We start from the raw sequence: 16,590 nt of genomic DNA, 5'->3' as shown, positions 1-16,590 counted from the left end.
TTATGTACTGTGGCTTACGTTATGTGGAAGAACACAGAAGTGTGTGCACAACATCTCATTGCTAACACTGATGCGAAAAGCAGACTCGGGTGAGGAAGCCCTGCTTCAAGGCATCGTGTCTCCAATTTTTCCTCAAGATGGTGTCGTTGTTGTCATCACCTATCACAGCAAACACATTTCACAGGGCGTGCCACCAAAGTGTTTGTGGGCGGCCCTCTTCATTTGTAGTTCTGACTTCATGGTTTCCAAAATATAAGGGAAAGAAAGATCGCTTCCTCAAGCACCTGCCAAAGAGTGGAGAAAAGTGTGTTCTGGAGGAGAGAGATGCATCAAATTATCACCCGTTATTTATACTGTGCTTATCAGGCATCATACAAATATTAAGAAGAAGAAGAAGAAGAGTTTGGATTTTATATCCCGCCTTTCACTCCCTTTAAGGAGTCTCAAAGCGGCTAACATTCTCCTTTCCCTTCCTCCCCCACAACAAACACTCTGTGAGGGGAGTGGGGCTGAGAGACTTCAGAGAAGTGTGACTGGCCCAAGGTCACCCAGCAGCTGCATGTGGAGGAGCGGGGAAGCGAACCCGGTTCACCAGATTACGAGTCCACCGCTCTTAACCACTACACCACACTGGCTCTCTACAGACGTGGTTTTGCCCTCAGGTTTACAATCAAATAAAACACAAAGGGAAAAAGGAATTAGGAAGCTAGAGGAATAACAGGACAAATGGCCATCAAGAAAAAAGAAGAAGGACCGTGAAGAAAAAAAGCAAGAATGAAAACTAAGCATGAATTTTCAATAATTTCTTAAATGAGGAAAAGATGTGAGCTACTCAGATTGATGGTGGAAGATTTAGATTTATTAGCAGTGGAATATATGAACTATAAAGTCCTCCATTCAAATCTCACCTCAGCTATGAATTTGCTTAGGTTAGGGTGCCCATGGGCACCAGTGTGCCCACCAGGGCCTCCTATGGTGCTCACAAGAGGTGCCCACAATATGGCCACATTTCACTGGGTGCCAGGATTGGACACTCCCTCAGCAGAATGAGCAGGAGCGCTCCCAAATGCAGCAGGCCTGGCATGCCAGATGTTGAAGTCCTGGAAGTAAATATATATTACCATTTACCAGAGTCAAAAGCGACCTAACTGCTTCATGGAAAGGAGGCAAGAGGAACTAAACTCAGCTTCTGTTTTCCTCCATCATCTCACTTTTCCTGCCAGCTACTTTTCTCCTAGCACATGATAGTGTTTTGCCCGGTGACATGAAAAATGTCGCTTACTGGTTCCTGGGTATTAAATCTCCGCTAAAAGGCACAGGAGGCAGGCCAGAGCTGCTGTATTTTTCTGCCCTGCTGAAGTTTCCCTATAGAAGTCTGCCCTGGCCCTGTGACATGGCTGACTCCCCTCTCTCTCTCCCCGTATCTCCTCCTCAGCCATGAACTTGCCTTATCTCTGCCTTCAGCTGGTGGGTGGGGAGAGGCAGATCCAAGGGGACTTCTCAGCTCTCTAACTAGACTGCTCAGAAGTTGTTCGACTTCAGTGCAGGTCAACAGGTAGGAAGAAAGGGCTGGGGGGAACGGGACGCTTTCGGATTTTATTTTCTCTCTCTTCTACCTCTCATTGAATATGAAAACAGATAAAAACGGAGGCAGCTCTTTGGCTGTGAGCATACTAAACTGCGAAAGCACATTCGAAGCACCTTTTTCTCTCAAAGAATTCTGGGCACCGTAGTTTGTTAAGGACTGCTGCGAATTGTAAATCCGTGAGGGGGTAAACTACACTTCACAGAATTCTTTGAGGGAGAGAATGTCCATTGAGTGTGCTTTTTAGTGTGCACACAGCATTTCTGCTGTTACCTGTTGGTGTTCATTTCTTTTCTCTCCACCCTATCACCTAAATTAAGGACCAGTGACTGGAAGCCCCTAAGGTCCATGCAGGGCTCTCAGAGGAGTGTTGGCTGTCTCACTTCTCCACTAAATATCCAAAAATGAAGAAGGGAATTGGGGGGGGGGTGTACTGCATTGGCCTCAAGGCTACCAACTAGCTGGGAAACAAGCAGTCTACCTTGCTTTTGAGACTTGATTTCCAGGAATCAACAGGCAAAGCTTTGCAAGGTATGGAGCTCAACACTGTAATCTGTTTATGGCTGTAAATTAGAGATGAGGAGCCTGTAACCATCCCGTTATTTTGTTGGACTACAACTCCCATCATTACTGAACATGGGCCATGCTGGCTAAGGTTAATGGGAGTTGGAGTTCAACATTGATCTGGAGGGTACCACGTCCCCTATCCTCGCTTAGATCAATGCTATCAAAGGGACAACTAGAACGGTGGCTTCAAAAGTTGGGAATCTTCATTGGCCCAGCAGTCTTCAAACCTTTCTCGAAGAGGTGTCCTGAAAAATGGTAGTTGCCATCCAGGAGGTAAGAGTGGTTGATCTTTCCTATTTCATTTTATTTTTATTTTATTCTGCATAACTAAACTGTTTCTCCTTTAGGGAGAAACCAGACATTATATAGCAGAGGCATGTAATGGTCTCTGAAAAACAGCTACAAGGATGCTGCTAACTATAAAAAAACTAGCTATTTTTCCACCCTAAGTTGATTCACAGCTGCTTTCTCATGCCCAGGCGTGCCAATTTAAATAAAATATTGGGGGGGGGCAGGTATAATTTCACACCATTTGAATGATAATGTCCCTTAACTTTTGGGGAGACGGCCCCCTCAAATATTTTAGGGGGGGCAAAGGGACCTCAGCCCTTAGGACTTGGTTTCTATGCTGATGCCCCACTGCAAAGATATGGGTACCAGTATCTTTTCCTGTGCAAATAGAAAAACAGCTGGATGGAGGCAGTTTTGATCAGGAAATAAATAGTAGGGGAAGGGGTAAGGAATCCTTTACCCCTGCCATTCCTCTTGGGATCACAGCTTTCAGCACTTAGTTTTAATTAAAACAAAAATGTCGGGAGATTGGTACACATGTCTGATATGCAGTGCACAGCTTGGCTCCTAATCTCAGTGCATCTTAAAAGCATCAAAAGCAGCCCGTTGACGCACTATTTCACCTTATGAAGTTAACCTTCATTCCCCTCCCAACCCATTTACAGTGGTACCTCGGGATAAGAACTAAATTCATTCCAGAAGTCCATTCTTAACCTGAAACTGTTCTTAACCTGAGGTACCACTTTAGCTAATGGGGCCTCCCGCTGCCACCGCCGCACGATTTCTGTTCTTATCCTGAAGCAAAGTTCTTAACCCGAGGTTCTATTTCTGGGTTAGCGGAGTCTGTAACTTGAAGCGTCTGTAGCCTGAAGCATTTGTAACCCGAGGTACCACTGTATATTATGAAATATCCCTGTCTCTTTCTAATAGTTCATTTTCACACATGATGCCTATACATATATGCGCATTTTTGGCATCTTATTATTATTCCAGGCTCATTGCTACTTCATAAGCTAGCAATTTATCTCCAAGCCCAAGTCAAAGCACAAATTCTGATTTTTAAAGCCCTGAAGCCACGTATTGGGGAAAGGTGATCCCCAATGAACATACCTCAGCCCCAGACTGTTATGGACCACCTTTTCCAAAATGTCACAACCTGGCCATCTGGAGCAAGAGTGGAAGCCTTGCTGCATGTCTCCCCACTGGCTGAAGTGAGACATGTGAGGACATAGGAGAGGGTCTTTGGGGCTGAGGCATCACTGCTATGAAATGGCTTCCCAGGCTCCATTGATGCTCTCCTGCCCTGCAGGGAAAATACTGGCCAATTGCTGTGTTCGGCACGTGCTGCCATTTTATGATCGTCTCTATGATACGCTGCATTGTATTTTTGTATTGCTCTTATTTCTGATTGGTGCCTTGAGGGCGTTTTCAGTAGAAAGTGGGGGGGGGGGACAAGTAAAAATTACTTAATAAATAAATAACATCTCCCAGAATTGCCATGCAAATATAAAATCCTGACTGTGAAAATGTACATTCAGGTTTTTCAATTGAGTTGTTGCTACTGATGTTGTTGTCATCGTCATCAAGTACAAACATTCCCATGTGCAACAAATAGTGTAAATGGGGAGACTTGCCATCTGACCAGGAAAAAATCCTGGCGCTTTTAACTGCAGCCGAATCTTCGGGAATCAGCATGCAGAAATTATTGTGAGGTGCACATAAGCCGTATTAACTGCTAATCAGGCTTCTATTAAAGGCACGGCTACAATGGCCAGTTTAAAGGTTGGTAAACAGGCATTTTTAATGCCTCTTTGCCCACAGTTTCGACACTTGGGGTGTAAATTTTTAGGAGCTACTTTATTTCTGTAATCATAAGCTGTTGTAAGCTGTTTTTAATATTGCAATGTTGTGTTTTAATGTTCTAACCTGGCCTGGGACCTTAGGGTAAAAGGTGGGTAATAATAGTAATAATAATAATAATAATAATAGTAATTTATTATTTGTACCCCACCCATCTGGCTGGTTTCCCAAGCCACTCTGGGCAGCTTCCAACAAAGATTAAAAATACATCAAAATGTCACACATTAAAAACTTCCCTGAACAGGGCTGCCTTCAGATGTCTTCTAAATGTCAGGTAGCTGTTTATTTCCTTGACATCTGATGAGAGGGCATTCCACAGGGCAAGCGCCACCACTGAGAAGGCCCTCTGCCTGGTTCCCTGTAACCTCACTTCTCGCAGGGAGGGGACCGCCAGAAGGCCCTCGGCGCTGGACCTCAGTGTCCGGGCAGAACGATGGGGGTGGAGACGCTCCTTCAGGTCTACTGGGCCACGGCTGTTTAGGGCTTTAAAGGTCAGCACCAACACTTTGAATTGTGCTCAGAAACATAATAATAATAATGTGTGTGTTTGTGAAAATGTCTTTGGTAACCTATCTTCTAGTGTTTTAACACACCCCATCATGCTATGTACTCTTTCCTACTTTCTAGTCTGTGTTGTGAACACTGCATTTTATGTTTGGGGTTTGTGTGCTGCAAGACCTGCGCAGAGAATCAGGCCGCCACCTTTTTAAGGGCCAAGGTCCTGCATCTTTAAGGGCTGCATGAGAGTCAGAAAACATTCTGTATTGGACCCTGTCAAAGAATCATAGAATTGTAGAGTTGCAAGGGACCCACAAGGGTCATCTAGTCCAACCCCCTGCAATACAGGAATCTCAACCAAAGCTTCCTGGACAGACAGCCATCCAACCTCTGCTTAAAAACCTCCAAGGAAGAAGAGTGCACCATCTCCCAAGGGAGTTGGTTCCACTGCCAAACAGCTCTTCCCTTTTCTTTTCTTGAGGCAACCCTAGCAGGGAATAGTATCAGAAAAGGCAACTCTCAATAGCGGAACATATTTTAAACTGACATTTAAAGTGAATTTTGATGCAATGAATTCGTATCTTATTCTTCCTCTCCCACCTACTCTCCATTCCATGAACTGGCCTGTCCTTGGACTATTCCTTGTCTTTAACTCCTACTCTCTTCACTCCTTTTCCCCTTGGCACAAAGTACAATGGCTAGATAAAAAGCAAGCATAGTTCCCATCTGGCTTCCTGTTTTGTTTTCAAAGGTACTTGCAGATTGCGCTGCATGATTTTGGAGAGTTTTGCAGAATAGAGAGTGCATCTGTGCATTTGCTTACTTACTTCCTTCTCCTCATGTTCTACCTCTGATTTGTAGCCTGTGATATTTACACTCAGTTGAGAGTCTTCCGTAGCTTTGTATAGTTCACTTTGCAACAGTGGACTGCTTTGGCTGCACTTTACTAATTCAGGGAATCGTGTCGGAATTCTCCCAAGCATTGCCAAGTGACCAGAAAAAAGGCAGCAATCCCCTGTCATGCTCTTCTGCCTTTAAGGGAAGCTCCATGTGCAGAACTTAGCAGGTGATGTTTTTGCAGAATGGACACAAACATTATCTTTTGCTAACATCTGCACTTCTAGCTGCTGTGAAAGTTGCTGCTACTTTAGCCAGTGGGAAAGCTCTATTTCACCTCCATGTTTTGTTTTGTTTTGTTTTGTTTTGTTTTGTTTTGTTTTGTTTTGTTTTGTTTTGTTTTGTTGTTGGTGGTGGGGGAGCCCCCAATGTTTGAGGAGATTTCTTATAATGAGGTGGGGAATTCAAACATACAATTCCCACTAGGGCAACTCAACAAAAGCTGCTACACACAACAAAACTGATTGCGTGTGTGATGGACTGTGGATGTCCAGTTAATATTTTGGAATGCTCTTTTCAGTGGTCTGTATCCTGCTGTGGATACAGACCAGCCTTCCCCAACCTGGTGCCCTCCAGATGCTGTTGGACTCCAGCTCCCCTCAGTCCCAGCCAGCATGGCCCGATGGACAGAGACGATGGGAATTGTAGTCCAACAATATTTGGGGAGCTACACATTCCTCGTCCTTGATCTACAGACATCTGGAGGGGGGCACCAAGTTGGAGGACAGTCATATAGACTCTATATGTCTATATTTGTCTCTATATTTGTCGTTGTTTAGTCGTTTAGTCATGTCCGACTCTTCGTGACCCCATGGACCAGAGCATGCCAGGCACTCCTGTCTTCCACTGCCTCCCGCAGTTTGGTCAAACTCATGTTGGTAGCTTCGACAACACTGTCCAACCATCTCGTCCTCTGTCGTCCCCTTCTCCTTGTGCCCTCCATCTTTCCCAATCTTTTCCAGGGAGTCTTCTCTTCTCATGAGGTGGCCAAAGTATTGGAGCCTCAGCTTCAGGATCTGTCCTTCCAGTGAGCACTCAGGGCTGATTTCCTTCAGAATGGATAGGTTTGATCTTCTTGCAATCCATGGGACTCTCAAGAGTCTCCTCCAGCACCATCATTCAAAAGCATCAATTCTTCGGCGATCAGCCTTCTTTATGGTCCAGCTCTCACTTCCATACATCACTACTGGGAAAACCATAGCTTTAACTATACGGACCTTTGTTGACTCTATATTCCAGAGACCCAAAGTTTTCAAAACAGAGAATACAAGAGAAAGATTGTGGTTCAGTGGTTTGGTTCTAATATACTGTATTTTTAAAAAGTGTTACTGGCGTATATAATTTGAAGAAGCACTGGAACTTGGAGGAAATCTTCGGGGGGAGGCAATTTTCAATCTGGCTCCACATCAGGGAGGACTGGAGCAGGTGATGGGCAGTTTTCTCTATTTTCCAGGAACCAAGCCTTATCTTTTGCATGCACCCTTAAGGACCAAGATGCAGCTCTGCATCTTGAGTTCTTTAGTTTTAATCATCTGAGCTGGCCTAGGGTGTATCTTTTACAAGTCAGATTAAACTCAAGAGGGAGTTATCAGCTCCCAACATACTTGCACACCCTTCCCATCCTGAGCTCCATGTCAAATGGGCCATTGCTCTAGTTTTTCATTTCTCTGATGACACACGTACAAAACGCAGGAGCCGTTTTATCCCGTATTTATTAATCCAGGATAACTGCCCACGCTCCCTAATGTTGTGCTCACTTAACACCACTTGCAGTCACAGTTTCACACAATGACTGTTGGACCCTCCCCACTTCCCTGAGTGGTAAGAGGTTCCATTGGCAGTGCTACCTTTAGATGAGAAGTAAAGGTAAAGGACCCCTGACCTGTTAAGTCCAGTTGCGAACGACTCTGGGATTGCGGCGCTCATCTCGCTTTTTTCGCCGAGGGAGCCAACGTTTGTCCGCAGACAGTTTTTTCAGGTCATGTGGCCAGCATGACTAAGCCGCTTCTGGCGAAACCAGAGCAGCGGACGGAAACGCCGTTTACCTTCCCGCTGGAGCGGTACCTATTTATCTACTTGCTGCACTTTGACATGCTTTCGAACTGCTAGGTTGGCAGGAGCAGGGACAAGGAATGCGAGGGAGCTCACCCTGTCGCGGGGATTCGAACCACCGCATTTCTGATCGGCAAGCGTTAGACTCAGTGGTTTAGACCACAGCACCACCGGCATCCCATATATATATATATATATATATATATATATTTCAGTAGCACCTTAGAGACCAACTAAATTTGTTCTTCGTATAAGCTTTTGTGTGCATGCCCATACACACTGAGTCAATCACCCATCTCCTACTACCCTCCTGAGAAAAACCTCATCCCACTCCACCCTCTCACTATGTATGAGGGTCTGCTGACTTCTGTTTCAGTGTATCTGAAGAAGTGTGCATGCATACGAAAGCTTATACAGTGGTACCTCAGTTTAAGTACTTAATTTGTTCCGGAGGTCCGTTCTTAACCGTTCTTAACCTGAAGCACCACTTTAGCTAATGGGGCCTCCCACTGCCGCCGTGCCGCCAGAGCACGATTTCTGTTCTCATCCTGAAACAAAGTTCTTAATATTTCTGGGTTAGAGGAGTCTGTAACCTGAAGCGTATGTAACCTGAGGTACCACTGTACCAAGAACAAACTTAGTTGGTCTCTAAGGTGCTACTGGACAATTACACACACACACACACACACACACACACACACACACACACATTGCCTTCATAGGGACACTCAAGGATTCTGATTGCTCCACATTTTAAAGCTGACAGACCTGAGTTGCACTTCCTGGGTCAAAACATGGTTATCCTTTTCGTATTGACAATTCTCCAAATTTTGTGACACAGTTCTCTGCTCCAAACCGCCACCACAACAAAACAAAAAGAATATGCATTACAAGGGGGGCGGGGACAGAGTTTAGGATAACTTGTAGAAACAATGCACATTTTAATGTGGTTTGTAATTTTCAGCAGCATGACACAGAAAGGGAAAGGAACAGACTTATGAATGAACACATGCGAAAGGCTATGACTCTAAAGCACATTCAAAGCACATTCTTTCTCTCAAAGGTACAGTGTATGCCCAGCCTAGAGATCTCAAGTGAACGAATACATCCACCCCCACTTGTTGGCGACCCCATCTAACTCTGCATTCACACTACAGTGGTACCTCGGGTTAAGTACTTAATTCATTCCAGAGGTCTGTTCTTAACCTGAAACTGTTCTCAACCTGAAGCACCGCTTTAGCTAATGGGGCCTCCTGCTGCCACTGCGCTGCTGGAGCCCGATTTCTGTTCTCATCCTGAAGCAAAGTTCTTAACCCGAGGTAATATTTCTGGGTTAGCGGAGTCTGTAACCTGAAGCATATGTAACCTGAAGCGTATGTAACCCAAGGTACCACTGTAATGCCATTGCCTCCTCACTTTCTTTCTCCTAACACAGACCCTCTGTCCTTATCATTTATATGGATGGCATCCGTCTGTCCTGGGAGACAATGAAATAGTGTGCCTTTGGGGGTTACAGGAGAGTTACAGCACCTGCTGTGGCTGTAGAGACTGATATGGGAGAGACCTGTTTCATTACTGCAGACAGAAATTCAGTAGATTCTCCATGCTGGAGGAAGCTGAATTTATAGAACCACAGAATTTCTGCCTGTCACCTAGCTCTCAAAGGCAAAGTGAGTGAAGAAAAAGTGACAAAATAGGCAAGTTCTTTCACGAACCACCTGCATCTCCTGTGGTCTCTTTTAGGAGTACGTTTCCTTCCCAAGATGGAGCCACATATTGTCTGAGTTTCAGCCCCTAATTTCCTGGGCCCCACTTGCGTGGTGCTCTCTTTTCTCTCTTTCCCTGTGGGTTTCTCCCCTGCTTCCTTCTGACCCCTTGGGAATCTGGAAGATTGTTCTCTTTGAAGCAGAAAATGCCTCTTAAACCAGACCTGCTCTGCAAGATGCCCTGCCTTGCGTGTCGTGATTGTCCTGTTGCAGTGAGTGCTGCAGGGGTAGAAAAGTCTGCACCTGCTGAAAACTCCCTCTGCTGTGCAATTATCCAAGGGACAGGAAGCTTGTCATGTATTGCAGCAGCTGGTCTCTCTGCTACTCCCAGAACGACCATTCACAAGCGCTCCTTAAGGCAGAGGAGTTAATGCAGCTACACCCTACAATTTACTTTTGAGTAAACTTGCAAAGAGGTTCAGGTGGTACATTTGTAGACACACCATGGGTTTTTCTCAGTCCTACTGCCAGTGTCATCTCCCTTTGTGGAACCACAGTGAAGCTAGTTATAGACCCCACCTTAAACAGTCATGATATCCCCAAAGGATCCTGGAAACTGTAGTTTGTTAAGGGTGTTGAAAGTTATTAAAGGTAAAGGTAAAGGGACCCCTGACCATTAGGTCCAGTTGTGGCCGACTCTGGGGTTGCGGCGCTCATCTCGCTTTATTGGCCGAGGGAGCCGGCTTACAGCTTCTGGGTCATGTGGCCAGCATGACTAAGCTGCTTCTGGCGAACCAGAGCAGCGCACGGAAATACTGTTTACCTTCCCGCTGGAGCCGTACCTATTTATCTACTTGCACTTTGACGTGCTTTTGAACTGCTATGTTGGCAGGAGCAGGGACCGAGCAACGGGAGCTCACCCCGTTGCAGGGATTCGAACCGCCGACCTTCTGGTCGGCAAGTCCTAGGCTCTGTGGTTTAACCCACAGCGCCACCCGCGTCCCGAACCCTAAGAAAGTTCGGGAAAGTTCTTAGGTGACCCTTACTCCCCTCCCAGAGCTACAGTTCTCAGAGCGGTTTAACAGTCATCCCCTCTTCCCAGGGACATCCAATAATATAACCTCAACTAATACAAAGATTTAGCAATACAGTGGTATCTCAGTCTACAAACAGTCCTGTTAACGAACTATTCGGGCAATGAACTCCGCAAGTAGGTGTTCCAGCTAGCGAACTTTGCCTTGGAAGACGAACGGAAGCCGAATAGTGGAAGGGCACTGGCGGTGGGAGGCCTCAGTAGGGAAAACGCACCTCGGTTTAAGAACGCTTTGGTTTAAGAACGGACTTCCGGAACGAATTAAGTTTGTATTCAAGGGTAAGTAAGAGATCATGAAAATTAAGGACATGGGATAGAAATGTACCTGGTGACCTTTCTAAGGGCAGCTCTACACTTTGCACAGCTATTACAATTGGTATGTCTGTGGCTTCCCAGATGTTGTTGGACTCCAGCCTCAGCATGGGCAAGACCCAGTCAGCACGGCCAATGGTCAGGGGTGATGGGGCTGGGAGCCCAAGAACATCTGGAGGGCCACAGGATCCCCATCCCAGACTTAAAGCAAGGGAAGCTAGGAAGGCATCCACTTACATACACATGTCTGGGAACTCTGACATGGCCGGGGTTCCCAGACATGTGTTGAGACGTGCATGGCGTCAGTGGCGTAGCGTGGGGGGTGCAGGGGGGGCCGGCCGCACCGGGCACAACATCTGGGGGGGGCGCTCGCACTCGCAGCTCTCTGCCCCTACTAAAATCCACAGGTTAGGGGGCGCAAATTACTTGCCTTGCCCTGGGTGCTGACAACCCACGCTACGCCACTGCATGGCGTCCACTCTGAGCACTGAATCAGTGGTGTGACACCAGTATACACACAGCGGCTGTGTTTGTTGGACAGGGTAGATCTGCCCTAAGCCAGGACCACACCTCTTCACAGGAACAAAAAAGCCTGCTGACCAGATTTTTCACGTTACATGACTGTTTTTCTAACGACACATCATTCAGATTAGAAATGGCTGCCTTCCTGAATTATATGCTGCACAAATGTATATTTCCTCTATTTTTGTAGATGCACTAGCAACTAAAAGGCATTCTTCATCCTCATTTGCAGAAGTGGATTTAGCTTGTCACTTTTTATATTACACTGTGGGTGTGTATCTGCTTGTGTGCCAGTCAGGCAGCTGGTTATTTTCTATTATTATTTAAAAAACCATTGCTACCTTGAAAAGATAGCTCTCAATGACATGTTTCAGTGCTCAACTTGGTGGCCTTAGGGGTGCTAGGAAGGGAGCTGGTTGAAGGTTAATTAAAGGGCGCTCCCTGCTCTGGAGAGTTAATGCTGATCTCATGTGGTCTAAAAGGAAGCTAGAGCCTTAAGGTTACTTGAAAAAAGGTGCATGCAACAAACATACAATTTTTTTCTGAGTGAGTGAGAAGGCCTTCTTGTGAGAATAATAGTTGATTTTGTTTGTTTGATAAATGTAGGCTCTCAGGGCAACATTCACTTAAAAACCACACACAGAAAAATGCAAACTTCAAACAATAAAATTGCAAAACCAGCAGACTATAACAAAGTAATCAAGTTCAATAGAAGGCGTAAAAACACAAAATCTAGCTCATCTCAGCATGCTGGAATGCCCTAGGCTAGGTGTGGGGAAAGCTGGGCCCTCCAGATGTTACTGAACTTCCATCAGCTCCAGAATGCACATCCAATGGCCGGGATTAATGGGAGTTGTCGTTCAGCTACATCTGGACAGCCAGTGGTTTCCCACATCTGCCCATGGCAAATGAAAATGTCTTTGCTTTGTGCTGACATGTTATCAGAGTTGGTGGCAAGCAAGCTTTTCTGGGGAGACCATTCTAAATACAAGTGGCCACGATTGAGAAAACCCTCTCTCTAGGCTTTATTATTGAAATTGTTCTATTAGCATTAATTAAAAAAAACTACTGTGAGAGTCATCAGAGCAATGAAAGCAAAAGGAGAAAAAGAATTCAGGACCCCATATGCAAGGAGCTTTCAGCCAATATTCCAACAGTGCAGGAGGAAGGCGGAAAGAAGAAAAGAGAATGAAGCGAGAGAAAAGGGGGAAATGGAGTTCCCTTTCCTCACAAAGTACTCTTAAATCACCTGCATTTGCCTAAGCGCTGGGATGGATGTTTGGTTTGGCCATGGATGTGCACAGACTATAAAGTGAATTCAAAGTGCATTCTTTCCCTCAAAAGAATTCTGGGCACTGCAGTTTACCCCCTCACACAGTTACAACTACCGTATTTTTCGCTCTATAAGACGCACCAGACCACAAGACGCACCTAGTTTTTGGAGGAGGAAAACAAGAAAAAAAATATTCTGAATCTCAGAAGCCAGAACAGCAAGAGGGATCACTGTGCAGTGAAAGCAGCAATCCCTCTTGCTGTTCTGGATTCTGGGATAGCTGCGCAGCCTGCATTTGCTCCATAAGACGCACACACATTTCCCCTTACTTTTTAGGAAAAAGTGAGTCTTATAGAGCAAAAAATACGGTACCTGCAAGCCTTAACAGACTACAGTGCCCAGAATTCTTTGAGGGACTCTTCTTTGAATGTGCTTTAAAGGTATAGCTCTTATGGCCACATATTAGATATTCTCCACTTGAAATGTTTGTCTTGGTGAGACTGTCAGCTTGGGGTCAGGGGCAGACAATCCAAATCTCTCTCTCTCTATGTGTAATTTATGATTTTCAAGTGTATACATTTCAATAATTTTAGAGTCATTTTAACATTTCAAAACTTGACTTCCTTCCCCCACTTTCTGCTGTTCCTTAAATTTATTTTTAATATTTTCTGCATATCCCAATTAACTTAATTTGCTCATTTATTCATCTACTTTAAAATATACTCTTATGAAACTGAAGGTTGTTACAATAATCCTGCCCATGTTCTTATCTGTTTACAATTCCTTTGTAAATATTCCATAAACCATTTCCATTCTTTTATAAAAAAAAGTTTGTTATGTTGATTTCTTATTTTTCCGGTAAGTTTCGCCATTTCTGCATAGTCCATAAGTTTTTGTATCCATTCCTCTTTTCCTGGGACTCCTTCTTCTTTCCACTTTTGGGCAGTCCAAATCCAGCCAGGTGGCAGCTCTTTTTTAACCAGCGAGTACATGATGGTTAGGGGTGGCGCTGTGGGTTAAACCACAGAGCCTAGGACTTGCAGATCAGAAGGTCGGCGGTTCGAATCCCTGCGACGGGGTGAGCTCCTGTTACTCGGTCCCTGCTCCTGCCAACCTAGCAGTTCGAAAGCACGTCAAAGTGCAAGTAGATAAATAGGTACCGTTCCAGCGGGAAGGTAAACGGCGTTTCCGTGCGCTGCTCTGGTTCGCCAGAAGTGGCTTAGTCATGCTGGCCACATGACCCAGAGGCTGTTTGCAGGCAAACGCCGGCTCCCTCAGCCTATAGAGTGAGATGAGCGCACAACCCCAGAGTCGTCTGCAACTGTACCTAATGGTCAGGGGTCCCTTTACCTTTACCTTTACATGATGGTTATTGCTTGGACATTGGTGAGCAATGCCCTGGCTCCTTCTTTGATACTGATCCTATTCTGTGGCTAAGGAGTTGTGGTATAGCCTCAGCCAAAGGGGCTCTCCCAGCACCTCCCTTGACCTCTCTCTTTCTTTGTGTAGCACCAGACCTTGGCACGCCACAATGGCCTCAATCCTCCAGTGCTGCCCTTTCCTGACCCGGGACCCGACCACCTTCCTGCGCCGATGTCGGCCCCTGCTGGTCAGCAGTGCCCAGCGCTGCCCTGTGATGGTGGCCCGAGCCTTCTCTCGTTCTCATGCTGACCAGCAGCACGGAAAAGAGACCCATGGAGATTCTGGTGAGGCAGTGGGTGGGCTCACAGGCAACAGCTCTGGGTAAAATGTCCAGCTGAGGGGAGAGGGGTTTCGTCCACACTCTGAAAGCACACCCTCAAGGAAATCCTGGGAACTGCAGTTTGTTACACGTGCTGGGAACTGTAGCTCTCTGAGGGGCAAAATACCGTTCCCAGGTATCGAGAATTGTAGGTAGGAAGGTGGGAATATCTAAATTAATGGTTCTTATTAAAATGAGTAGCACTGAGTTAAAAACAAAAGAGGAATGTAAATTGGTAAAATTGATGGTAACTGCAGCCAGACAGGTTATAGTGAGTAATTGGAAAAATGCAGAAGAGTTAGAGGTGAACCAATGGAGGAAAAAACTGAATAATATTATAATTTTAGAATACCGAACTGTGAAGATACACAGAATGAAAGGGTTTAAGGTCAGTGAGAAAGAGGAGGATTGGTTTGAGAAGATATTGAATTATTTGGGTCGGTTTGAACAATTTGGGGCAATTAAAATGTTAAAAGTTAAATAAACCTTGTGGATGGAGGAGTGTTAACTATATAAAATTGTACATATGGTTGATTTGAATATGTTATTATTGATTATGTATAACCAATGTATCAGCTGCCTGGGGGGGGGGGTTCACTGTTTGTGTTTTGGTTGTTGGTGAAAAAATAAAAATTTTAAACATTAAAAAAACCAAAAAAACATCCCCAGGATGCTTTGGGGAAAGCCATGTGCTTTCAATGCACTTTGAATGTGGATGTACTCCACATGTGGTGTGGATGTACTCATAACACTCCCCCAAAACACAGTATATGCTCTTTCAATACAGGGGGGGTACAGTTATTAGATCTGGAAGAATCCAATATGGCAGTATGAAAGTCCAGTGGGAAATGAATGGATCTACCTATTCAGATAAACTATGTGCTCTTGGGCTTCATTACTCCAGACATATGGCAAGGGGAAGCTGACAATGGATTCATGCCATTTTATTCTACTTTATTGTAGTTTGAATATGCTGCTTTGGGGGCCTTTGGGCTGCAAAAAAGTATTTGATAAATAAATAGTGCTTGAAAGCTACTCCATTAAAAAATAATCATCATCAAATCCTTGCTTATAGAAAACTATCCTGTCAGGATGAAGGCTAGGTTCAAATCCTTTCCCCTTACAGGATAGTTTTTTGTTCCCCACCCCTGGATATGGGGTAACATTTTTCATCTAAGGCAGTTCGAAATGGTACAACGCCAGCAGCTTCATACTACATGATTTATTTTAATAAATATGGCCTACCATGGCAGGTGGTAAAATTGCTTGTCTGGACTGTAGCATTTCAGACTGCAGCGTACGGAAAGCTAGGAAGAAGATTCTAGCCCAGAGTTCTCCCTGACAGAATCGTTTTCTGTGTGCAGGGAAATTTTTTAATTTTTGTAGGAAGGAGCAGTCAGTTATAGGGGCCCTATCACGTAATGTTCCTCCATTCTCCATACCCCCACCTCCCCAAAAATATGAAAGATCCAAGGTATGGAGACTCTGTCTCCAGGATCACAATTCTTGCCAGTGATCTCTTATTTTCCCATTCCCTCTTGCCAGCTGATACCTGTTGTGGATTGAGAGTAGAGAGGACCTTTTTTAAAAAATAAATAAATTGGGACTTAGTAATTCTCTCAAAAGGCTCAGCTGGGAAATGATTTGCCAAATGGAGGAAGAATTCCATCACAGGAATACCACGTCTGTCATCTGGCATGGTGCAGTCCAGACACAGGATTCCTACCCCAGGAGGGAGTCTGATCATTTAAAAACGGTTCTGGGTCTGAGACCTGGGTCTGAGACCTGGCTCAAAGGCCAAGCAACCCTGACACTAGAGGAAGGAGAAGGGAAAGAAAGATCCAAAATCAGGACTTTCTTTCAGCCAGAACTGGCTCCTCTCAGGTTGATGCCATTGCCATTATGTGAGAACAAGTGATTCCCAGCACCTCTTTTTTCTAGGAAAAAAAAAGATAAGGTCCAAAAGATAAGGTCTTTGGATTTTATGTGAGGCAGGACCAGAGCACATGTTTTAATCTCCAGTTAGAAATGGTTTAAGGAGCAAGCGATAGGAAAGAGATCGGTCTGAGACCTTCACCGTACAACTCATACCATACAACTCTTGGAGAATTCTGGGAACTGTGGTTTGTGAAGGGTGCTGGACCTTTTGCTCTGTGAGGTCAGTGCCCTTAACAAGCTACAATTCCCAGAATT

The 16,590-nt window shown here is 45.0% G+C and overlaps 1 protein-coding gene across 1 annotated transcript in view; it reads left to right on the top strand.

The window, feature by feature from the left end:
- The first annotated feature begins 1,422 nt into the window (after positions 1–1,422).
- ALAS2 (5'-aminolevulinate synthase 2) overlaps positions 1,423–16,590 on the top strand; it is a 28,112-nt gene continuing 12,944 nt past the window's right edge. The window contains 3 exon segments of the mRNA XM_080988150.1: positions 1,423–1,489; positions 1,492–1,555; positions 14,166–14,362. Of these exon segments, the coding sequence (XP_080844276.1) occupies positions 1,438–1,489; positions 1,492–1,555; positions 14,166–14,362 (313 nt within the window). The 5' untranslated portion in view covers positions 1,423–1,437.

The sequence above is a fragment of the Podarcis pityusensis genome (assembly GCF_964106645.2).
Source record: "Podarcis pityusensis genome assembly, chromosome: 17".
NCBI lineage: Eukaryota > Metazoa > Chordata > Lepidosauria > Squamata > Lacertidae > Podarcis > Podarcis pityusensis.
This window is presented reverse-complemented; position numbering and strand designations above follow the sequence as displayed.